The sequence below is a fragment of the Arvicanthis niloticus genome, chromosome 17 (genome assembly GCF_011762505.2).
Source record: "Arvicanthis niloticus isolate mArvNil1 chromosome 17, mArvNil1.pat.X, whole genome shotgun sequence".
NCBI lineage: Eukaryota > Metazoa > Chordata > Mammalia > Rodentia > Muridae > Arvicanthis > Arvicanthis niloticus.
Genome location: NC_047674.1, coordinates 36,555,790 through 36,581,762, shown reverse-complemented (window position 1 = coordinate 36,581,762; position 25,973 = coordinate 36,555,790). Strand labels below are relative to the sequence as shown.

The 25,973-nt window shown below is 37.4% G+C and overlaps 1 protein-coding gene across 10 annotated transcripts in view; it reads right to left on the bottom strand.

Annotated features, from left to right (window-relative positions):
• The window catches only part of Phf3 (PHD finger protein 3), a 66,295-nt gene that overhangs the window by 4,777 nt on the left and 35,545 nt on the right, over positions 1-25,973 (bottom strand). For 7 of the 10 annotated variants that reach the window (XM_034521331.2, XM_034521336.2, XM_034521335.2 and 4 more), the window contains 11 exons: positions 23,330-25,043; positions 17,714-18,023; positions 14,608-14,791; positions 11,418-11,562; positions 11,180-11,336; positions 8,405-8,521; positions 5,721-5,852; positions 5,001-5,136; positions 3,687-3,882; positions 2,536-2,683; positions 547-636 (listed from right to left, as the gene is read on the bottom strand). In XM_034521331.2, coding sequence (XP_034377222.1) covers positions 547-636; positions 2,536-2,683; positions 3,687-3,882; positions 5,001-5,136; positions 5,721-5,852; positions 8,405-8,521; positions 11,180-11,336; positions 11,418-11,562; positions 14,608-14,791; positions 17,714-18,023; positions 23,330-25,043 — 3,329 coding nt within the window. The remainder of the gene's footprint in view (positions 1-546; positions 637-2,535; positions 2,684-3,686; positions 3,883-5,000; positions 5,137-5,720; positions 5,853-8,404; positions 8,522-11,179; positions 11,337-11,417; positions 11,563-14,607; positions 14,792-17,713; positions 18,024-23,329; positions 25,044-25,973) is intronic. The other 3 variants (XM_076915133.1, XM_034521340.2, XM_034521339.2) reach the window with 1 other exon arrangement.

The window sequence follows — 25,973 nt, the reverse complement described above, 5'->3', positions numbered from 1 at the left end:
ACTGTTAGTATCGGGGACACAGGCATACAGAGCTTGGCTGTGCCCTGTCTGACACAGGTAAACCTCATATTTGCTCTAACACAGTTCCTTCCAGTGTTGACAGAATCTACAGAGAACACAAAGCAGAAAGCAAAGACTCAAGGGAAGGTTGCACTGCCTTGAGCAGATGGCTTTCCTTCAGTTTGTGTATTCATACACAGACTCCAGAAATCAACCAAAGCACCATTTCTAGCTGTTCAGAAACAGTCTCTGGGACCTGAGCTCCAACTAGCCTGCTTGGTCCACATCTCTGTCTCCCCAGGGCTGAGATTCCAAATGTACACCTCCATATCCTAGACTGTTACGTGTGTACTAGAGAGCACACCTGTGTAACAGCCACTTTAATAACTGAGCTGGCTCTCCCCTCCCACATACATTATACACATTATATACATTTCCAATTTGTATTAGCTCCCTCCAAATAAAAGACACTGGATCCTTGTGTGAGAATTTCAGTAGTTTGACTCTGTAAACATTTCAGATACTGGCATTGTTGAGTTTACTCACCTTGGTGCCTGATGCTTTTATTTTTTCCACATAATCCCAAACTGTCTGAGGCGATATCCTGCCACCTACTTGAATGCTATCTGGTAGATCCTATGGATAAAAGAAAAGGTGATCAAATATACAATATCTCCACTACAATACCATGTCTCATACATATTTAGCTTTAAGAATACTTTGAATAAAAATAAAACCAAGTAAACAAAGCTGAGAACATGGTAATGTGCTTAGCATAGGTAAAATTCAGGGTTCAATCAATCCCCAGAACATACAAACAATAAACAAACTGCATCAGAAAATAAAACCCAGTAGAGAGAAAGCAACTGAGCCTATCTTAAATGCCAACTTCAAATAAGTAATACTGGGATCATAGTTATTAAGGGCACACAAACATAGACAGCCTCAACACTAATCAAAATCCAAGGTCATGCCAGGGCAGGATAGACAAGCACAAGGACCCCGTGGCCAGCACCACACCCACAATTCAGGAAGAGCAACACGTTCAGAGACTCAGAGGTGGGCTCTCTGCTCCTCAATGGTGGTCTCTGGCAGCGGACAGCATTATTTCTTTGTTTTGTTTTTTGTGAAACAGGGTTGCAAAATGTAGCTCTAGCTGTCCTAGAATTCACTATATAGACCAGCTATCCTTGAACTTGTATGAGATCCTCCTGCCTCTGTCACTTGTGTGCTGGTACTAACAGTATGTGCCAACTATGCCTGGTGCATTTTTTTAAGCTTTTTTTTTTTTTTTTTTTTTGAAGGAATCCTTAATTATTAATAGCTAAGTTCAGATTTTATGCAATTAATTACAAAGTATATTTTTGCAAGAGAAAACTATGTAGTTATATATATATATATATATATATATATATATATATATATATACACACACACACACACACATATATATAAAATCAGAAAATTTAAAACTCTATTCAGCATATTTTTTTCTATGAAGACCAAGGAAAGGCATAAAAAGTCGAATTAAATTTATTTAACTCATTAGTTGCTTTCAATATTTTAAAATTACCTGTAATAAAAGTAAAATAAAAGTCAGAGATGGAGTTCAGGAAACTAACTACACTGAAACTATGGCACTAAGAAAAATATCTTTATTCAAATTTAAAAGGGTCTGTGAGACCAAGACCTAATTATTCATATAAAAGAATTAGCTTCAAAATGATCTAAAGAAAAAATAAAAATTCTGAAGGGTTATTTTTTTACCCCCCAAAAGACCATTAGTGGCCCATTAATTTTCCTCTAACAGTATTCACATTCCTAAAATATTAGTGTCCAAGTAAACTGCGCAGCAGCAGCACTGTGCAGTAACCCAGAACGACGGGAATGGACAGGACCGTGGCTGTGGCTCAGCGACAGAAGGCTCGCTGCGTACACACTGGGCACCCAGGCTACACACAAAGATCACAAGGAGAGAGGACGAGGTGAGACAGGAAAATTTCAGCCTAATCAAAGGAAAACTCACCTTACCAGTATAGGAATTTAGGCCTTTTGAAATTTAAAAGGAATTATTTCAACAACTTTTGCCTTAGAAAAATGAGAAAACCAATGAATCAAATCCACAAAAATAATGTATACAGCTCATGTATACTGGCGTTCTCTCTTCTGATGTTTAAACGTCACACGTGTCACTGACCAAGCATTACGCTCCCGCTGCTTAGTTTCTATTTGACCGACCACAGGAGTCACTGCAGTGACTGCTCAGTGCTCTCGGGGACTGACACTGTGACAGCCTGAACAGTGACAGACACAGGCAGGTACAATGGTCCTGAAACATGAACAATGTAAGATTTCCGTTTCTTTAACAATTACTTTTTTTTATAAGCTAACTTTGCCATAAATTTGCCAGCATTTTATGTAATAAAGGGGTTAAACAATTTTTTTAAAATTATTATTAATAGCATGTCTCCCTGCCTGTTGTTTTCAGAAACACATGCAGTCTCAAGCAAGGAAAGGCAGAAAAGTTCACAGTACCTCTGTCAAGTAGTCAGGGGATCCAGAAACAGGGTAGGCTTTGGTAACAAACTTTGCCACAGATGGCATATTGATAAAACCTTTCCAGATGAAGTTCAATCGAGCCAGGAAGGTTGATTCAACTTCTACAGTTCCAGGCATCTCTGGACTAGAAATGGATACTAAAGTTAGCAACCATGCCACCAGATGGCTCAGTGGTAAAGATACTTGCCCCCATTCCTGAGGGCCTGGGTCCAATCCCTGGAGCCCACATAAGGATAGAAAGAAAATCAACTCCACAAAGCTGTCCTCAAACCTCTACATGAGTACTGTAGCATGTATACACACACAAATGTAATAAAATAGCCAAGAATGAGTCAACTTTCTACAACCATTAAAAGTATTTTATGTCAAAAAAAGACAATAAAAATAAGTATTGATAAATGTTGATAAAAATAAAAACTATTTTATTTTGTTTATCTTAATTTTTAAATTTTAAGTTTAATTTAAAAATTTAATTTTAAAAGTTTACAAGCTATTTTAATTAAATTGTTCACTCGATTCAAATGAACGCAATAAAAAGTTTGTACTTTCAATTATACATTTACAATCATAAACACAGTTATGCTTTACAAAGAGAATCTTCTGAACTGGCTTGAGGTAGACACAAAGATGTGCATGCACAGAACAAAGGCTACATCCCTACTTCTTGAGATCAGTGTGTTTTTATTTGTTTCTGATTTGTTTATAGAGATTTATTTGCATTTATTTCATGTACATGGACTTTGCCTGTGTTTGCCTGTGTACCATGTGCATGTCCGTGGAAGCCAGGGGGAGATATCCAGTCCACTGTCACTGGAGCTACAGATGATTATGATCTGCCTTGAAGGTGCTGGAACAGAAACCAGGTCCTCTGCAAGAGTAGCCAGTGCTCTTAAATGCTGGATCTTCTTTTCAGCCCATAATATAAGAGTCTGAAAATCATTACTTCATACTCTCAAATCCATTCAAAATAAATTAACCTCCAAAGTCCTGTTCATTTATCTCAATTGGCCTGGGGTATACATAATTACTTTCTCCAAAGTCCCTAGGAAATGTCACTTCTCTCTATGTTTGCACATCTGTAAGTAATTAAGCAATGTTTATTATAGAATTATGACAGAGAAAGCTACCGTGGAGTGGGGGAGAATGTTGATTTGGGAGATTCTTGTTTCTCCTCCTCAAAGAAATCAGAGGCCAGAATATTTGTAGTTGAAGACAATGCATCTGCTATACTTTCTGCTTCATTGTCGGAATGTTTACGGGCTCCTCCTACAACAACTTTCACATTTTTTGGAGAAAGATCATCTACAGGTGGTGCCATTCGACCTGAAGCCAGAAAACACCAAAATAAAATTGTTACCTGCAATGTTTACATTTTCATGCATTTTTACTTTCAGAAGTGATATAATTTCTTTGGCTTAATTACTGAATAAATATTTCCTTGGATAGTTGTTCCACCTGTTTTAAGAACCAAAGAATTTACCAATGGCACCCCTCTGTCCCAGAGACCTAAGCTAACTGAAGTGTGGTTTCCTCACACCGTGAAGGGTTCTACCTGGACTAACTTTTTATAACTATTTATTAATTAACTATTTTATAATTATCACCAATGTTTAAACAGAAAACAACACAAGCAAATGAGAAGTTGCTAGTGCTTGCCTTCTGATATGAAAGCAAAAAATTAAGAAAAGAATGTTAACACACTAATGGGGAATGGTATGGGGAAAGCCTTTAACCCCAGGACTGGAGAGGCAGAGGCCAGCAGACCTCTCTGAGTCTGAGGCTGGCCTGGTCTACAAAGTGAGTTTTAGGACAGCCAGAGCTATTAAAGGAAACCCCTTCTCAAGAAAAGAAAGAAAGAAAGAAAGAAAGAAAGAAAGAAAGAAAGAAAGAAAGAAAGAAAGAAAGAAAGAAAGAAAGAAAGAAAGAGGGAGGGAGGGAGAGAGAGAGAGAGAGAGAGAGAGAGGAATAAACTAAAATAAAAACATTGTAAGAACCTAAAGTATATCTGACTCCCTGATGATTTTTTCCTGAAAATGTGGATAAGCTCCAACTAGTAAAAAGAAATCTGTATTCTACCTATTCCTAACCATAAATGTACAGTGCATATCAATAAACCCGAACAATATAAAATAGAAAATGACACTAATTTGTGACAATAATATCAAAAAGAGAAAACAAACAAAACCTCCAACACTCTGAAAATGGGCAAGTTTAATAGTCTTCTTAACAGATGCCTACTGTTATGTTTGCATTCCTGTGAACATGGTAAAGAACAGCTGTGTCTGCTTCTGCATTTATAAATTGGATCCACTCTCATACAACAGAATGGGTTGGAGCTGCAGCATCCAATGGGAGAATAAAACCTACCCTGACTACAAACATGAGTGCTAAAATAACCCTTAAAGAGTGAGCACAAAACTAGAGTGAGCAAAACTCCCAACCTATGCATATTTTGCAGTTCAGGTCAAAGAGATGCTGTCTGTGTTGACTAGTGGTGTCTTTAGATGTGGAGTCAGCCTCTTCTTTTTGTTTCTCAGATGCTTCTGGCTTCTCCAATGACTTATTGGTTGAAGATTCCTAACATAAGTGAAAATGAAAATGAGTTTTAACTGATACATTTTGGCAGCAATTTTAAAAATCAAGTTGTTAATTTGTCAAAGTCAAGCACTGCATTCAAAAAGCTGTTTTACTTTCTTAAAAAAAATACTACTTAGCATTTGTTACTTAGAGTAAAAACTCAAAACAATTCATTCTTCAAAGCTTTTAATGAAACTTCAAGTCATATTTTCCACTGGTATTTGAAACAAGGAACCCTGAAGTAAACTGTCTCCGCCCTGATCTACTTATTTCTTTTTTCTATTATGCAAGAGAAAACACATCTTAATATAATTAAAGAAAAGTTCTCAAATTACATTATTTACAAAGCACCAAGGAAGTACTGTATCAAATACCCTCAGGATTTAACAAGTTTTTAACAGGCACCTATAATGCAGACAATCTGCACTCTGAGGAGAAATAAGCTCCCAAGAAGCAACCCAGTAACACAGGCTCCTTTAAAGCACACGACTTGATTTTAATGCTCTACTTTAAGAGCACGAGGAAAGCTTTTGTCCACGCTCACATCTGGAGCTGTAGAGCACACACGGCAGATCTGCTCCTACCTGGATCTCCATGGCTGCTTCCTGCTCTTTCATCGGGGCGTCACTCTCGATTTCTATCTCACCTTTGTGAGTTATTTTCGTGATTGGTCGTCTTTCCACTTCTCTCTGTTCCTTCTCGATCATCTCTATGGTCTAACAGAAAATATTTTAAGGAAACATTTAAAGTATGTACCTTAATTTATGAGGACTTAAAGAATTAAAATTAACGTTCAGTTTTTCTCAGATATAAAATACCAGAACCTGAGAAGTGCAGCCAGTTCTTACAAATTCAGCTCTATGCCTCAGCCATGAGAGGCTCATGTTAACACTCTGCAAGGAGGCGACTGAGAGGCACCGCTCCGTCCGAGTGGGGAAACAGTGTTTATACTTGAAATCAGCTTACAAGGAGCCAAGGATGAACTTGACTCATATTCCTCGTCTGATGTTCTAGTATACACCCCCATATCAGCTTTACTCAGTGATTATAAAACAAACAAACAAACAAACCCTTTTCCTGTCTCCTGGACCAGTTTAGTTAACACTGGTAATTAACGGAAAGAAAGAAACTTAGTAACAACATATGAAAGTTAGCAAGTGTAACAAGAGTATGAGACAGAGCGGGGCAGAGCGTGTGTACGTACATGCGTGCATACATATGCACACATGTGCATGTGCAAACTAGAGCACAGAACAGTAAGAACTGTAAAGGTTTGTTCATCTCGTTTGTTACTTGTAAAACATCCATTTAAAAAGTCAAATAGGACTAGTATTCAGTGGGTAAAGGCTTTTTATCACACAAAGAAAAGAAAAACATGGTCTCCAAAGCAAATGCAGCCAATTTTAAAGCTTAGGTAGGCAATTGAAGTTTTGGGATGTGGAGGGAAAGATGATGTTCCAACAGTATTTTCAAAATAAAGAAGGGGCAGAGTTATATGAAATCAAAGCAAATAAAAAAAGTGTGATACACTGCATGAAGGCCTCATGACCTTCAGACCATCTCAGGCACAGGCCAAGGAAAGTTAATGTCTAAGACTCAAACAAAAGAATCATGGACAAAAGAATCATGTAAATAACACAGGGCAATGCAAACCATACATAATCATTATTTCCTAAAACAGGCAGTGGCTTTATCTGATCAAAAGCTCAAATCATGTGTTCCGTCAATCTTGCTAGGCATGGTGGCACAAGCGGCTGTTTAGCCAGCACTCAGGGAGTGTTGAAGTAAGGGGATTACAGCCTGGGCTATACAGGGAGATCATTCCTCGAATGAATGAATGAATGAATGAATGAATGAATGAATCAATCAATCAATCAATCAATCAATCAATCAGCAAACTTTTTAGTTAATCTTTTAAGATTGACTTTAAAGATGTTGCAAGTATAAATCCCAACTGCAAATTTTTGGCACCCGTGACTTTGAGAAATTTTTATTTTAAAGATTTTGTGTGGTCTACAAATAACAACGCTCCAGTTTGATCTGAGGCAGCACCACATAAACATAACAATATTTCTATGCATATTACACATGACAAGTCAGGTCATCTTCTCAATAAATTAGTTTTTAAAAAGCCTGACTTTCTTAGAAATTCAGCCCATGAAACTTGGTAGCAAGATTCTCAAGTTTTGCAAAGTTTTAGAATTGAACAATTTGATTCATTAAAATGTTAATGTTCATAATGCATTCAAACTGGTTATAGAGTGCACGGGTTGGTTAACGCTTATTTTCCAATTGTTCTGATTGCAAGTAACAAGTCATAAAGTAATTCTATAATCTGGTGATTTAACAAAATAATAAAAAAAAACAAAAAACAGAACAAAACAAAAACCCTGCAGAGATGAAGACAGGCAATAAAATAAAGAATTTAGGAAGCTGAGGCTGGAATAGCCCAGAAGTTAAGGGTACTTGTTCTTTTAGAAGACAGGACCTACATGGAGGTTCACAACTGTTTGTAACTCCAGTTTTCTGGGATCCAAAGCTGTTCTGACTAGTTATATATCAATTTGACACATGCTACAGTCATCTGAGAGGAGGGGACCCTAATTGAGAAAATGCTTCTAAAAGATCAGGCTGTTAGGAGACAAGCTGCCAGGGGATTTTCTTAGTGATCAATGAGAGAGGGCCTGGCTCAGTGTTAGGGACACAAAGTGGGAACAGCCCTGGGCTGATGTTCCAGGGCTGAGCAAGCCAAAAGGAGCAAGCCAGTAAGCAACACTCCTCCATGGACTCTGTATTGGCTCCTGATTCCTGCACTGTCGGATGAGTTCCTGTCTTAACTTCCCTCAATGGATTGTGACTCAGGATATATACACCCAAGAAACTCTTTCCTTCCTAAGTTGCTTTGGTCCTGGGGTTTCAGCACAGCAAGAAAATCCCTAAGACATATGCCCTCTATTGACACTACATGTACATGAAATACATACATACAGGAAAAAAAAAAAAAAAAAACCTCATACATAAAAAAGTTGAAGTGGCACATGCCAGTAGTCTCAGCAACTTATAATGTTGAAGAACGAAAATCACATGGTGGGGACAGAAGGGGAGGAGAAGAGATGGGGAAGGAGAAGAGGGAGAAGAGAGGATATAAGAGGAGAGCAGGGGTGGGGTGGAGACTAGGCATTAATTGAAGAGAAAGCCTGTTTTACTTGCACTCTGTATTGACTGATCTTTGATAGCCAAGCAGAGCCAAAGTTACAGATGTCCTTACGTGTCTGTTCTCCCTTCGTCTCCACGCAGCTAACTCTTTGGAGGCTAGTTCCTCTGGACTCATTCTTATAAGATGATCAGGGGTTACTTCTCCTTTTAGTACTTTCTTAAATAATATCTACAGGATTTTAAAATGAGAAGAAAAGGAGACACAAACATTTAGAAACAAAAGAGATCTGTAATCTGTGAACTTCTAATAAATAAACTTTGACTCTGAAGCTACTTTGAAGGCTGACTTATGAATATGTAATAATGTATATTAATCTAACAACTTTATATTCTGGAAGAGTAAAAGATAAAACACAGCCCATATTAAATTCAATTTGATGCCAGTGTGGTGGCCACACCTGTAATCCCAGCATTCAAGCTTGAGAATGAGGCAGGAAAATGGAATTAAGGACAGCAACACAGTGGCATTCTATTAAGCTTCTGTCCAACCACCTAGACATCCTCTAAGAAAGAAAATCCATGTAAAAGTCAACATGAAAAAGCAAGTGCAATGAAACCATCATACACCTGTCCAAAACTGTCTTAAGTCTGCTCCAGGACAAATTATAATAATCACACCTCTTATAAAAAGGCACTGAATAAAAGAGCTTTTAATCAATATAGTAACGTCTCTGTTTCTCTGTTTTCTTATGATTTTAACTTTTAGTGGAGACCACAGCAAAGAACTAACTGCAAGGAAAAGCAATCTTCATTTAATTATTGGGGAATGTTTCTAAATTATATAGTTTAAGAAGTTCTTGGTCCATGATAAGTGTATACAATGTAGATTTTTCTTCAACAGCTAGTAGTAGATTTGAAAATACTTCAGTCAATTGCACTTCCTCTATTAGGGGAATTGGTCTCATGAACTCTGAACTCCTCCCAAATTCTAAGTCTTCGATAGGATACTATCGAACTATAAGAACTATGTCCTATTAGCATATAACCTATAGACCGAATCCCATATACAGCTGCATGTGACATAACATTCTCGTCAACAACAGTCCATGCAAATATTGATACACATTGAAAATTTACTACTTAGTGGTAGATAAGGGGGCTGAGCTACCTTTATCTATGTAAATATACTCTGATGTGTGTACAGTGGCAAAAATCACCTAATGATGGCTTTTTCTTACTGTATCAACATGTATCAACATTGTCACATGGCTATAGTTTTTATATATATGTAACATGTTAAGAACTGTGTACACACTTGTTACATATATCACATAGAGACACAACTAAAAAAACAAACCTATACATCTTTACTAAACATGCAATTGTTCCCCAGTATTTTTGATCTGCTGTTGAAATGCCTGAGTTTTAAGAGATGACTCTATTGAAGCAAATATTAATAATGTGCAAACTTAATTCTATAATCTAAAGCCATCCTTAGCAAAATTTCTCGATGCACCTACAGAAATAAAACACACAAAATAGTCATATTTATATCTGGAACTTTGAAAAGTGTAGTCTCCACTAAAAGAATCACTGCATAATTCTTGCCTAGCGTATGCCGTGTAGAACTTTCTATGTGTTACACACACACACACACACACACACACACCTACCTTTTGGATTTTTACTAAGTCTCAAATCCCAAGATATAATTATGGGAACAATAATATTTAATCCACAACTAAAATATATTTTAAAATAAAGTTCTATTTAATTTAGTAAAAAATATTTTAAAATACTTCTCTGGGGAAAGGACAAAGTCTCACTGTGCTGCTCAGGCTGTCTGGGAATCCACAGCTTAGGTGATCTTTCTGTCGCAGACTCCCTAGACAGCTCTGATGCAAAGCATGTGCTGTCAGGCAGGGATCTTTGTTTTCAGTTACAACGAAATGTGACTTTTTGAGTGAGCATAGCTCTACTTATAGGTTTTAATAAAAACTGTTTAGGCTTAACAGAGATTTTGAAGAATACTGAAGAGTAAATTTTTTATTCATTTAACTAGGTTATGCAAGAGATAGTGAAGACAAGAAAGTACACATAAATCTAGACACGTGGTTCACGGGACTCACAGCACTGCTCACTGGTGTATAGGATTCCTAAGTCAGTAGCACAAGAGCTTATTACAATGTTATGTTCTGGGCTGCACATGCACTCAATTGGTAAAGCGCTGCTCGGCATACATGCAGCTCTGGGTTTGAGTTAGTGATCAAGCACTGTGGCTCCTGTAATCCTAGCTCTCATGAGGTGAAGGCAGATGAATCAGAAACATCCCCAGCTACATTCCCTTCCCTGCCAGTAAGAAATGCTGCTCTTAATGAGGAAGAAGCTCAGCAGTAGGAAGAAAACTTTGTGACATGAAGCCCTGAGTTTATTCCCTAGCACCACAGGAAATCAACCACACATAGAAAGCTGTGTGAGCTACCCTGGGATGTTCCTCAGTCTCGCAATGTGACATCTACAGCTGTTCCTGGAGGCCTCTTGTAGGACATATTTTTGGAGTCTAAATCAAGAGGCAAACTGATCCTCTCACTCTAATTAGGAACCCAAAGGGCTATTTTATTAAAGTCATTAAAGTCTTAGATCCCAGTTCAGACCATGGCAAGCACAGCCATTACAGGAGGAGTGCAATGGCTCAGTGGGTAAGACACTTGCTGTCCGGCTTGATGACCTAAGTGTAACTCTTTGCACACACTCTAGAGAGAAACGACTCGTCAAAGTTGTCCTCTGACAAAGGAACTACAGTATGTACATGCCCACACATACACATGCACACACTTACAAAATTAAATAAGTTTAAGAAAACTCACAGACAAAACAAGTTACTTACATTGTTTTTAGGATCTTTTAGATTAAACATCAAGCTTCTATATTTATTCTTATATTTGGCATCCGTGTCCCGAAAAAAGGAGAAAAGTTCTTTTTCAATTTTTGTGGCAACCTTTGCTGCCTTTTCTTCTGGGATCTTCAAGTTTGAGTCTGTAAGTCTTAAAATGAAAACAATTCAATTATTTTCAAACACATGAAAAGCTCACGCCATTCGACCACCGGCGATAACAGCTTGTTACCTTTTCATAAGAATATCTTTGAGAGAATGCCGGACGCTCTGTCTGATTTGATCTGCAGAAGGCTTGGAAGCTGCAGCAGGTGGGTGCACGTTAGGTCCACCCTTTTCAACTTTCCTCTTTTTTGTCTCTTGCTTCTCATGAGTACCTAATTTTAAAAAGTATCTAAACTCATTAAGCTGTTTTAAAAGACACTTTCTCTATAATACATGATGTAAGTTTAAATCCACGCAGACAAAGCACTATTTAGGAGTAACGCCAGCCTAGAGTCATCGTGCGAACACTCCAGATGCTGAAGAGCCACCTGAAGTCTCCTATAGTCAAGAGCAGCTCTAGACCCATAAACGTGTATGCACTCACTTATTTTTCATGTATTTTTGCATTTTTAAAGCTACTCAGGAAGTCTGACTCAAACTTACTACATAAACTAATAACTGATTGAGATGCAGAGTTGACTGCGCTTATTACAGCTTGTGTGTGACATTAGATGAACGCTAACCCATTCATTCCATTGCTTTTCTTTCTGACATTACTGACATTTCTGACATTTCATGCATTTTCAAAATCTCAATCTCAAACAACCTACTACTTTAACATCAGCATATTTCTTCTAGAATCTTCTCAGCTCAATAATATTTTATTCTATTTACTGGCTGTGAAGAGTGTTTGGAGCTCCTAGAAATTTGACAAAAATATGACACTGGGCTAGAACCAGGGAGTGGGCTCAAAATGAACAAAGCTGAGGAATGTGTTCTTTGTATCTTGATGGGCCTTGTTAAGACTCAAATACAGTAATCATGGGACCTTTGCTTATGCTTTGTTCTTGTCTGTTTTGCTTATGCGTTAGGACTGACCATATTCTTTGTATGTACCTACAATGATATAAAAGCCGACTGGAAAAAAATAAGCCTCAGCACTGGCTGGAGTCATAGTGTTGCTAATTGTCTTTTTCTTTTCAATCCTCCCTCCCTCCCTCCCTCCCTCCCTCCCTCCCTCCCTCCCTCCCTCCCTCCCTCCCTCCCTCGAGACCCTGTTGATTGACTGAGCAGGCTTGATCACTTGGCATTCAAAACAATCATTCCAGGTAGACTGAAAGATAGCTCATAGGTTAACAACTGCTATTCTGGAGGACAAGAGTCTGGTTCGCAGAACCCATGTCAGGCTACTCATGGCCACTGTAACTCTGGCTGTGGAGAAATCTGACACCTCTACCTACCTGAGATACCTATACTTATATACACACACCCACACACTGACATGCACACATATACATCATTAGAAATAATAAAAGTAAGTCTTTAAAAATGAATTTGATATATAAAACTGTCCTTATTAGTGGAGTGTATTGTTGCGATACAGATAAACACCATGTAATGCATAAATCAGCTTAAGCCGTGCAGTGGTGGTGCACGCCTTTAATCCCAGCACTTGGGAGGCAGAGGCAGGTGGATTTCTGAGCCAGCCTGGTCTACAGAGTGAGTCCAGGACAGCCAGGACTACACAGAGAAACCCTGTCTCGAAAAACCAAAGAACAAAAACAACAACAACAACAACAACAACAAAAAAAAAAATCAGCTTAAATTTATCTCATCATTTATCACTTCTATAAGTAATATATATATATATTTATATATATACATACATATATACATATAATTTTTAAAACATACATTATTATCTGCAGTCACCTTGCTATGTGATAATAGAACTTCTTGCTTGTAACTTAGTCCATTTTATGAGATTTCCCTATCCAACTCTCTCCAACCCTTGGTACCTACGGGCTAATATAATCAAATCGCCCATCTACCCTCAGCTTCTATGAAGTCACCGTTTTAAACACCACATCAGCCAGCAGACACTTAGTAGTAGTACCACTTGTCTTCAGTGCTTCTCATAGAAGTCATCCTAAAGAGTAAGCTGATGTCCCACTGTGGTTTAAATTTGCACATAACTATTATTCTAACAATCCTTAAATCTATCTTTTTTACTATCCTCATAACCTCATTTGTAATAAAAATCTAACTAGATAATACACTATTACCACTCCCTTGCATGCTTAGCACTTACTCTGTCTGTTAAACAAGGTGTAAGGGATCTGTCTCTTTCTGTCTACCTGTTATAAAACTTTCTATAGCTGTTTTTTATCTATATATTTGATTTTACATAATAGATAGGAACTGATGAGTCCCAAGTTCATACCATGGTCCCAAAATCATGAGCTCCATAACCAGTCAACAGTTTACTCAAATATCTCTATCCAAATGTCTAGTAAAATTTCAAAGTTCTAATGACCAAAGCTGTAATTTTTTAAAAATATTCTTTCTCAAATTTTGTTCCTTCTTATAAAAAGAAAGTAAGATTCTACACAATCATCCCACTTCCTTCATGGGCCTGTAACTAATTTGTACCAAGTTCTGTAAACTCTACTGTAACAGGCATCTTAACATGTTCACTGCGTCCCTGTGCCTAGGTAACAAGCTACTATCTTTCTTTTACAGGACACTGCTGTGCACTCCTATTGAGTGTACGCCTTTCCTCCTAAGGGCCTATAGTTCAAACCCACCAAGGCCCTCTAGTACTCCTTTTCACAAACTCCAAAGATTTCACATTATTAGGAACAGACTACGTCGTCCTCCATGTTGTCCTTGAACCTGCTCTCTAGTACTGGTCTACTGTCACTCTTACACCATGCTGCCCTCTGTACATGGCTTCCATTTACTCCACAGTGACGCTCTTCCTCCTGAAATACCACGCCTGTGTCTGCCTGAAAACCTTCATTCACTGCACTGCTCTTGATCTTGTCTCTCCAGCCATGTTCTGTTCCCTCCCTCCTTTCATCTACATCAGTCTCCCTGGCTTTCCACTCCCCAATACCCCCACCCCCACCCCCGTGGCTCTGTAGCGGATTCCCACACTTTTCTCAAAGCCTCTGATGGCATTTCCTCACTTGTTGGTGTATTTGTCTGTCTTCTTTCACTAATATTTAAGAGCCAGGAAGACAGGGTCAAGGTCTTCTAAGTTCACTAACTACTTATCTAGTGTCCCCTATGCTTAGAGCAGTTTTATTTTTACTACAAACATGGGTCAATAATTTAACTGTCATTAAAATGTTCATTTTTCAAAAAATTTCCAAAATATACCAACTTTCTGTGAAAGTTCACACACAGTACATATTCTCCAACAGTCTTCCTACCTGATCTCGCTGCTCTCTCGCCTGCGCAGGCAAGAGCTGCAGAATCTTTTGCTATTTTTTCACTTTTTTCTTCTGATGATCTTCGAGGTAAAAGTGGTTGGCTCAACTTGCGAAGAGGGGCTAGCTGCCATTTTTTAACTTCATTATCTCTACTATCAGAGGAAGTTTTTCCCTCACTAGACTCCTGAAAAATACAATTTGTTTCATTAAAATAAAAACTACTCACTATTTAAGACAAACGTCAATAATATGTAAGTAAAAAATTAAACCTAATTAACATTACAACCTGTAAGAGACTAAACACTTTCAATCCAAACATTCAAATTTCTGTAAGATATTTAAAAACAAAAATAGGAGCTAGAGAGATGGTTCGGTGGTTAAGAGCACTGACTGCTCTTCCAGAGGTCTACAGTTTGATTCCCAGCAACCTCATGATGGCTCACAGCCATCTATAATGGGATCTGATGCCCTCTTCTGGTGTGTGTTTGAAGAGAGTGACAGTGTACTAACATATATAAAAATAAATAAATAAATAAATCTTTAAGTATGTATGTATATATACAAAAATAAACTACCATCATTAAAAAAAAACAAAATTCTATTGTTAAGCATCTACTTTGTATAAAATACATAATAGCCTATACAAGAGGAAACAAGACAAATCAGGCTGGAAGGCCTGAGTCTGCTGTAAATATGAAGGAGGAGGGGCTGTGGATAACTGAGCATCTGCATTTGCCTATATACTCCTAAAAAAGCAAACAAGCCTCATTCACTTCAGCACAGGTATCAGTTACGTTCCCAAGATGTCAACAGGCAATTTTAACTCCCATGGTTACCATCAATGTACCTGCTACTTCTCAGCGAGAAATTAGTACATCACACTAATCTAAAAACACAGGGAGAATAACTATATACAGACCAAGATCAAGATAAACATGGAAACATTATTTTCTTTAAAGTAAATAATACTCATTTTTCACTTTTTTTTTTTTTTTTTTTAGTTTTCTAACTAGACTTAATATTTGAAATGGGGGGTGCTAAGCCTTATTTTTGTTATGTATGCATGTATGTATGTATGCATGCATGCATGTGCACCACACGCATGCCTAGTGCCTGTGGATGTCTGAATAACTGTCAGACCCCTAGACCTGGGCTTACAGATAACTGTAAGCTATGCTGCAAACACTAGGAATTTCACATGGGTCCTCTGAAAGAGCAACCAGTGCTCTTAACTGCTCAGCAATCTCTCTATCCCCAGAAACATGTTTTTACTGTTACAGGTCTAGTAGTATTATTCCTACCACACATGGAAGTGCAATAAATATTGCAACATAGAAATCTAATGATAGAAAGACCTATGTGAAAAGCAGACAGAATAAATGACCACCAGATTAACCCAAAGACTCAAGAGTGCACCATCAGCCAGGTGTGGTGGAGCATGTGCTTAATCCCAGCACTTGGGAGGCAGAGGCAGGTGAATCTCTGAGTTTTAGGCCAGCCTGGCCTAGAGAGTAAGTTCTCTGTCTCAAAAAATTAAAAACATAATAAAAGGGGTAGGGGTATTCAAAAAGAAAATCAAGCAATGACGGCATGCAGCATGCATCTATAAACAGAACAGCTTCTAGGGTTTCTGAAAACATTAACAATGGTAATGTTTTATAACATCTTTTTAGGTAAGACACAGTTCAGCCAAAAGACCATATATTTCCAAATAGACAAGAAACTATATACAAAATGTAATGACTAACTAACAGTTAATGAAAGACATTAGTTTTCAGAGAACATAATATAAAATGGTAATACAGCACTTAGCAATATCAACAATTAACTTGATATTAACCAAGAAAATCTCTAAACATCTTAACAGATAAATGTTCAATGTCACAAAGGTTTGTCAAAATGGAGTTCAATCAAGACTAGTCACAAAATGAGTGAAGAACTGACTCAGCGAACAATGGAGAAAATGAAGAAGCCATCAGACGATGCCCAGGCTCTTCCCTGGATCACTTTCCCTGCCACAGAAGGAAGCCTGGCTATGCACAGGAGCTTATGGGACTCAATGTAAGCACAAGGCCATTCTAACAGCTGTGCTCCCTGGACACCCTCTAAGACAGAGGCTCCGGCTACTGCTTCTCTCCCGGCTATGAGTAGTTTACCAGGTCAGAATGGCTGCACCAAAGGCTTCCATTCTGCCTCCAACCTGTAAATCAGTGTTTGCTTTGCTTTTTAGGCGATATGCTTACTTATTCTTATAGACTTATTGACACTGTGTTATTTCCTCTTCAGGGTTCTACTACAAATCAAGGATGAGAAAAATCACTGCTAATGAAAGAAAACTTAATTGGACAGAATAATGCATTTTTTTCTATTTTCTTTAAGCACAAAATATTTTAAATTTTGTTTAGAAAATACTTTTAGACAATGATTTAATGTGTCAGATCAGATGGGCTAGAGAGATGGCTCAGTGGTTAAGAGCACTGAATGCTCTTCAAAGGGACCCAGGTTCAATTCCCAGCACCCACAATTCCCAGTTGTGGCAGCTCACAACTGTCTGTAACTCTATCTCAAAATATCTGATACCCTCACACCAAGGCACATAAAATAATGTTAGATAAATTATAGAAAAAATAAAATAGAATAAAATGCCAGATCAGGGGAAATAAACTTTGAGAAGTCCATGGTTCAACAGGAAAAGTGGGAGGAGTAACTTCTAAGCAAATGAGATCAAAGTCTACAATTATTCTTTTTAATTCTTAAAAAAATACAAAATTATTAAACATCTAGTAGATGTTTAGATTAGAAAAGTACTTAGTAAGCATAATTTATACTTAGGTCACACAGCCACATAAACAGTATACAACAAAGATTCAAATATGTATCTACAGCACTGTGGCAGCACAAAAAAAAAAAAAAAAAAAAAAAAAAAAAAGCATATGCCAAAGTCCCCACTTTTCAACAAAACTGGCCCCCTCAAGTGTTAAATTCAACTCATTCTTATACTAAAGTAAGACTCTACGCTGTAATAGACCTGAAGAGAAATTTCTGAATATCATTTAGGTCCACACAAAGCTCCTGAAATAACAAATGCACTGTCTGGAAAGCTTACCCGTTTTAAAATTTTGACCTTGTGCTTCCCAGAGTCATCCGAGTGTCTGTGTTTATCCTCGGTGACACCATGCTTCGATGACATCAGCTTTCCACACTCCATCCTTTTATCTTCACTGTGGGCTTCGGTAGGAGCCTGGGCTTCCAAAATCTCTGTGTCTACTACGTCAGTCTTTTTATCTTCTTCAGCACAGCATCTTACGCAAACATATTCTTTGTCTTCTTCTCCCATCTGCTGTGCTTGAGAAAGGCTTAATCCAACACAGTCTCCATGAAACCAGTCATCACATCTCCCACAGCCAACCATAAACCTGAAAAGGGGGAGAAAGGGGAAAGGAGGATCTCTTTTAAAAACTTAGTATCAAGTGAACATATTTAATGTTCAGATACTCCTCATATTTTCAATGGATAGTTCAAAATGGAGCAAGTTCCCAAGTATTACATGATAATGTAACTTTTAAGTCAAACAACTCTCCTCTCTAGCAGGAATGACAGAAGATACTGGTGGGTGATAAGAAAGAGGACACAAGGCAATCATGAAAACTGGCACCCCACTGTACAAAAATACCATAGAACAAAGCACATAAAAAGACCTAGTCAGGTGTGAGATCTCAATCACAATCTATCCAATTTAAGAGGTGAGATCATACAGAAAACTGGGGGATTAGAGTTTTTTAAAAAAATGTTTAGAAAGAGAAAGAAAAATCTAAGTAAAAGTCTCTCACTCCTAGCAGCCAGTAGTAACCTGAATAATTCTGATCCAATATATATTGTGTTGATTCAGCTGAAGGATTCTTGTTTACTTTGGGTGTGGACTTCCTTAGTCAATGCCTGTGTGCCTTGGGAAACCAACTCATTTGCTCAATAAACACCACTCCATCTTAACATGAATGCACTCACATTTAGGTTTTGATTCTCATTTCCTGAGCTTTCCCTTTATTGCATTACCTCATGAATGAGAAGCCAGGCAGTGCTTCACCTAAAGGAATTGTTTGCAACTACTCAGAAATAAAATGGCAACTCATACAGGATTAGCAATGCTATCAGCTCACTGGAATGCACAGATCTCATGCCCCCTCCCCCACATACACACACTTTTCTTTCTTCCTCTGGCAATTCTTGGTATCTCAAAAATTTAGGGATAGCCTTTACTAATCTGAGCACTTTGCGACAGTTTGTTAATAATGGCACCAGCAAACATGCCCTGCTCCTTTAAAAATGTGTTGTCTAACAGATGGAATGTTTAAAGTAAATAGCCTGGATGACACAGCCCAACTCTAAATATACCTGGTCCTAATTTTATGTCAAAAGTATCAAAGTTATCAAAATTGGTGCTACATTTAGGAGGTGTTTTTAAAGGGGTGCCAAATCCATCCGGTGTGCCTTTCTGTCTGCCCAACTACTACGCTGAGTCTTAGGAAACAAGCTACAATTGGCCCTTCTTTATATCCTCAGTGGTCTGTCTGCTGCCGACATCATCAGTCTTCACCTTCCCTATGATACACTTGGTTTGAAAAATAAGGCAAGTAGTTCTTATTCACAAGCCATGAGAACATTTAAATAATGTAACATTTATTTGTAAGAAAGTCTCTCTTTGAAATTTTTGATGATTTTGTGATGTCCCGATGACACAGTTGTTTCACAGGGAGGGATCTTCAAGAATTCTCTCATGTTTAATACTTTAATGTTCTTTCCTTGCTCCCTGCAAAGTGCATACATAGTAACTCCTGAAACCAACTGCCTGGTGTAAACAGCTTGGATATTCAGAAGGAAAATGAGCAGTGTCTTCTCTTTTACAACCACAGCACACTGACTTCAAACCAAGCCTGCAATGGTTTCAGTCTTAAGTGTGAGATTATATAACAGTTGTAAAAGCATTTTCAAACTTCCATTTAATGTAACCAGGCCACCTCACTGATCCATCTATGGTCATAAAATTTATCAAGAAATTATTTCATCATATTCATTTCAAGTTTACTTTGGAAATGGTTACATTCAATTGTTGACATGCTTTGAAAAACAAATTTCCGCCACCTAAAGATGTCATCTTAGTACTCTAGGTTTGCTTTTTAAAAACAATGTGTTTAGATAAAACTTTCTACAAAACAAACAAACAAAAAAAAAAAAGTAGCAAACACCCCAGTGTCCCAGGTAAAGTAGATTCCCTTTACTATAATAAAGTCAATTACTTGTAACTGACTACTACTTTAATATAGTCAATTACTTGTAACTGTTTACACCGATTTTTACTTAGGTACTTCTAAAAACCATGAACTAAAAGAATATTGTTGAAGCCAGAATGAGAGGAAAGAGAAGAGGAGTTGAGGTGGATGGAGGAAGGCCCCTCCTTCCCTCCTCAGGCTGCACTGCTTTAAGGACATGAAGACTAGGAGGGTATACTTAGAAGGTACAGCACAGGACCTGCAGCAGTGGGATGCCGATAACTAGTTCTCCAGTGCTTGTCCCATCCTCGAATGCGCGACTAATAAAAGGAGAAACTTCTTTATGGAAAATATGAGAGTTTACTGTTGCTAAGTTAACTCAAGCAAATCAGTATGTATTAGTGAAGTGGGAAAATGGAGCATGACTCATGGCTTTTTTTTTTTTTACTATGCTCACATACAAAAAAAATGAAAAGGTAAGTCTATTGCAAAACAAGAGAAAGCAACTTGTATTTCTAATCTTAATATTTTGGTAAGAGCCAGAAAAAATTCTTAGAAAACCTCAGTTGTTAAAGTAAACTATAGTGTTAATTCTAAGAAAATTTGCTCTTAAAAGATACAGGTCACAAATTAATGTGGAAGGTATTACAATATTAAATTACCTACAGTTCTGTAGGCAATTTAAGTGACAGCCCCAGACATCCTGTCACTACATGTAAGACTCTAGTCCACATAAACATAAAATCATCTTTTATTCCATATTAACGAAAGTCATCTTAATAGTCAACCTAATCTTTGAAGAAAAATAGTCTATAAAACTTAAAATGAGAAAGCCAGAATCCTACATTCTAGAAGTATGTCCTTAGAATTAAGTTTTCTTAATATAACACTGTGACTTAATGTTACTAAGGTGACTTTTTGCTGTTAGTTCTTGAAATTTTGTCCAACCTACAATTAGGGTTAAGAAAATGCATTATGAATTAAAGACACAAACATCTTCCAGACAAAGGAAGAAGAGAAGCCGAAGATATATAACACAAAGTGACTAAGAAAATTTCTACTCAAAATGCCTTCTGGCAAAAGGTTCAAAAATCACATGTAAAAGTAAACAAGGGCTTCATTTTAAAAGTATACTGAATAATTCTGATATGCCTGAATCAGGAAAATAAATCAAAGAAAATAATATAGAATATGAGATTGTAACGATATGTCATGAAGATCCATAATACAAAACATAATATCCAACTGGACATATATACAAAACAGCTATTTCCAATTGTAATTTGTGTAAAATACTAATTAACTCTGTCACAAGTGCTATTTAAAAATAGCTTTCAGTATGACCAGTATATAAGATATATCAGATAATAAATTTCCAAATTTTTCTAATAGTATTTCTAATGTATTTATGCATGTAGATTAAAATTAAAAAACTGCAAATTGTGTGAAAAGTATGCTTTAGGTATTTAGTGAATGGAAAGGCAATATTAACAATGCAGAGCTGAAGAATATATATATATATATCAACCAATGCCTTAGCTTCTTTATTCACGGGCTGAAAAAAAGTACAAAAGGTGTCTAAAGAGCCAATTCAGAAACTAATTCTTTCCAATATACATCACCCAGATCAATTACACAGGGTCAACACTCAGTCCCCACACAGTCCCCATTGCTATCATGCTAAGCCATATTCCAGACTGAAGCAAAGGAAGTTCATACTTTATATAGCAGCCTCAGAAAGGGGAGGGAGGGAGGGGGGGAGGGAGGGAGGGAGGGAGGGGGAAGGGAGGAAGGAGAAAGGGATTAAAGAGAATATGTAATCTTTATGTAGTCTTTTCTTTACATAATCTTTACTTATGTAATCTTCACTTTGAGTAGCTGCTGAAGCTACAAAGTGACTGTCACCACTATACAGCTTAGGCAACTCCTGAAGACCACACCATTAGGACAAAAGTTATTATTAAAGAGCTAATAGTAACATACTGAACATAGGTTCAAACTCTATGGCAAAGTGATTGTTGAGGCTCCCAGTCCTTGACTGTAACCATGTCAGTGTCGTGAAGTTTTTACAGACACTAAATGAGACAAATGGCTGGCTTTTAGTAAAAGTGCAGTTAGCAGTGGGAGTTAATCCTTAAGCCTCTGAGATGGAAGCATTTCAAAGCTCCCTTTGAAATCTGTCAACATATCATAATGTACAAACCATGAAAAAGTATGTAACTGGGATAAAGGTAGCACTAGATTCAAACATGGTACAAAGTTTAAAAGCTGGGATATACTCTTTCATAGAGTTAATTCCCAACATTAAAATAGGATATAAAGAGTAAAGATTTCAGCAGTATAAAGGCGGAGCCAAGAGGACCCCAAGATCAAGGACAGCACAGATTACATACCGAGCTTTCAAACAGGCTCTGCTACAGTCTGTCCCAAACAAACAAAAAATTTACAAACCTCTATGACATAAAACTTTAACAATCCCCAAACTTCCCTCTTACTCCCAATTAAAGTGATGTATACCGCGCTGTTTACTGACTGCCTCTCTCTAAATTTAATTTTACTTTTACATAATCTGAGAGAGCTGGGAGAGGAGCCTGGCATGTAACTTTACTGTCTGTCTTTATTCTTTTTAGTGTATAATCACTGACAAGAGCAACACGAGTACTTGATCAGCAATGGCTGCAGCAGCAGGGATCACTTCATCCTTGTCCCTTTTCAAAATAATGCATAAGAAAATACTCCAAAGACGGGGCATGTGATAAGCTACTAAAAATAGAGTCTAAAATAGCCCTATCATAAAAGTAGTGGTAATATAGACTCTAAAATTTTCAAAGATCAGAACTCAGAAATTCTTGGAACTACTAAAGGTTACAAAAACAAATACAATATTTTCAGTCTACTCCATAATACATACAAAATTCAGCTAGGTAACCTAACAGTTGCTTTTGCTAGTGAGCTTAGTTCCAAGATCAAATATGTTGGTTTTAAAATGGTAATGGTTGGTGTTTCAAGTGTATCATTTAAAAAAATAACAGCTTCAAAAGAAAAATAACCATTCGATTAAAAGCTTTACACTTTATTACTAGTTCTGCAGTCAAATAAAATGACATATAGCTTCCAGTCCTGAGGGCAGCATAACAATTCTGGTTAGCAAAAGGGGTTTGTTTTTTATCAGATGCAATGACTACATCAAATTCTAACTGGTTACAATGATAAAACATGTCCATGCATATCAGATTTGTCAAACTAAGCGTTTTAAGATATTCTACAATGATCTAGCTGTAAATTCAATGGTTCCAGGTTTCTATCATTTATCCAGGACTGGTAAGGGGTTTTTGGAAGTCTCTGTATATTAAAATGTTTTCATATTAGAAAGTTCTCACACAGATCTCAATCCTCATCCTACAAATTTCCCAATGTATACACCCATACAGATATGTACAAACACACACACACACCTGTTGCCATGTGGTTTTTTGCAAAACCCACACTGTTTGCTGGGAGTCCACATATATTTGCTTTCAACTGAGGTGGTCTGATCTGACCCTTCTTTTTTTACAGTAGCTATGTTGTCAGGGATGAACAATGGGGGCTCATCCAGAGAAAAACTTCTGCTGCTTCTCCTTTGGCGAGGCTGTAGGTTCCTATCAGGTTTTTTTGGCTTCAGTTTATCCTCTTCCTTAAGATGCTCACTGCCTGGGTGTTCATGCTCATCCTTCACATGGCTACTGACCTTCAGCACTGCTGCCTGCTGCTGAGGCTTATGGCTCTGTTTCTGACTGGAATGCACTAAGTGTCCAGTTTGTACAGGATGATGAGGCTCCTTAGAGAAGCCAGGGTGACCATGAAGCTTATCACTAAGAGAAGGAGTTAAAGGTTTGGAAATGTGCATTGTGTTTTGATCCTGGGGTATTTTTTTCAATACAGAATGAGCTTGGCTTTTCACAGATTTAACTCCAGAATTACAACTCTGGCTCTTCAAATCCTTATCAACTTGTTTTTTTCTCACTTTGACTGGCCTCTGAAAATCAGGCTGGGGTTCTGGTTCATCAGCATTTCGCTTCACAATCTTGACATTAGATTTAGTTTTGCTATGACCTACTTCATGCTTTGCTGCCACAGTTTTTCTTGGAGTCTCTGTGGTCATGCTTTGTTTAGAATGAGTTACAGATTTTATGTTTTTGGATTTTATGTTTTTTAGCTCTAAACCACTTCTATCAACCTGAAGATTTGCTGTTTCCATTTTAGTATTTTGAATAATATTCAATTGCTTTGAATTTTGGTCAGGAACATCACAAACAGTATTTTCTAAAGGACTAGTTTTTGGTTCAAAAGCACAAGTGTCAACCTCCTCCAAATCTGACTTATTGAACTCTGTGCTCTGTAACGGAACATCATTAGACTCTGTGTCTTCACCATAACCCAGTGTTTCCAACTGATTTCTCCGAGGAGAGTTCTCAGGTTTATCAACAATATCCACAGCATTCTTCAATTCCAAATGACAATCCGCCCCTTCATTTTTTTCTGTCTTATTTTTATTGGTACAAGCAGAGTCACCAGGCACATCGCAAGATTCAGGTTCCTCGGCCATCTGGTCACCTTCGCAGGGGAACTTTACCTCCTCTGCTTCTTGCTCAGGTTTTCCCCCTGCATTCCCTCCTTCAACGGTGTCATCCAGTTCACCCGAAACAAGATCACTCTGCTCATCTGCTTTAACTGGAAACTTAAATAACGGGCTACTGTTAGTCTTAGCTTTACATTCCATCAGAGTGTCAGTGTTCTCTTCCACACTAGCACTAGTCTCTGAAAGAAGTGGACACTCTAACTCAGGAGACGGCACGTTCACTTCACCCTGGCTATTACATACATGCTTGGGATTGAACTCAGCTTCTTCCTTCATTCCAACACATGATGACACTACAGAATCAACTGAAGACACTGAGACTTCTGGCGCCACATCCATGTGTTCGGCATGCCGGCCACTTCTTCTACTCTCCTTAGGGTGTTCAGATTTCAGTGATGAATAAACTTCTTCTTTACCCTGACATCTTTCTGGTGGTTTCACCCCTACTTTAGAGGTAGATAATGTCTTCCCAGATGGCTTTTTTGTGCTTAGAGGTGCCGCATTTGAACGCTTGGCAATAGTGCTTTGTCGCAAACTTCTTACTTGTTCTATCACAGGGGGAAAAATAAAATAAAAATAACTTAGCTATTTGCTGTGTGCTTTTATTTCAGTAGTTTAAAATATATCACTTCCTTATTCTGATCTCTGAAATTTACCTGATTGTATCAATAAAAGATTTGAGAGCTACTCTTGATGATCACACATACACTAATACATACACATGTGTAATATGTACTATATATAGCCTAACATATTAATTTACATTTATTAGAGTCTCTTGAATTCTCTCAAATGAAATAGAAATCTAAAATTTCAAACTCATCTAATTTTTAAGAATTACTTTCAACAAGTATCATTTCTATAAGAGATGGAAATCAAAGTAACCAAAATGAGATTCATTACCACTAACAACTGTGTTAAAGAAATATTATAATACATTCTAAACATCAAATATTTCTAGATATATAAAAACAAGTACAAATGCCAAAAGTCTTACATGCAAACAAAACCATGTATCATAAACAAGATCTATTGTTTCAAGATATAACCTCTAGAAACCTCCAATTTCCACTTTAGTGTATTTTCCTTTTACACTAAAGGCTGTTGTAAGAAGTGAAACAAATGTCATATAGCCTAGGCTAGACCCAGAAACTTCAAGGAGACCTTGAAAATGATTCTCTCACCTCTACTACTCACATGCTGAGATTTACAGGCTACTCTCTAGAACAACTGAGGTACTACACACATCTCCAGTCCCTATACTATTTCTATTCAAGAGATTAAAGTTTGCACCAAGGGTACCACACACAGACCACCAAATGAATTAGTAACTAAAAAAGTTTAAGGAAAACACAAAAAACAGTGTGAAGATTCCTTCTTTTAACAGTACTCCTAACAGAGTCTACTAAATTAAGGTAGAGTCCCTTTGTCCTGAGCCTGAAAAATCTTCCCAAGAAAAGAAACACAGTAAAAAGAAC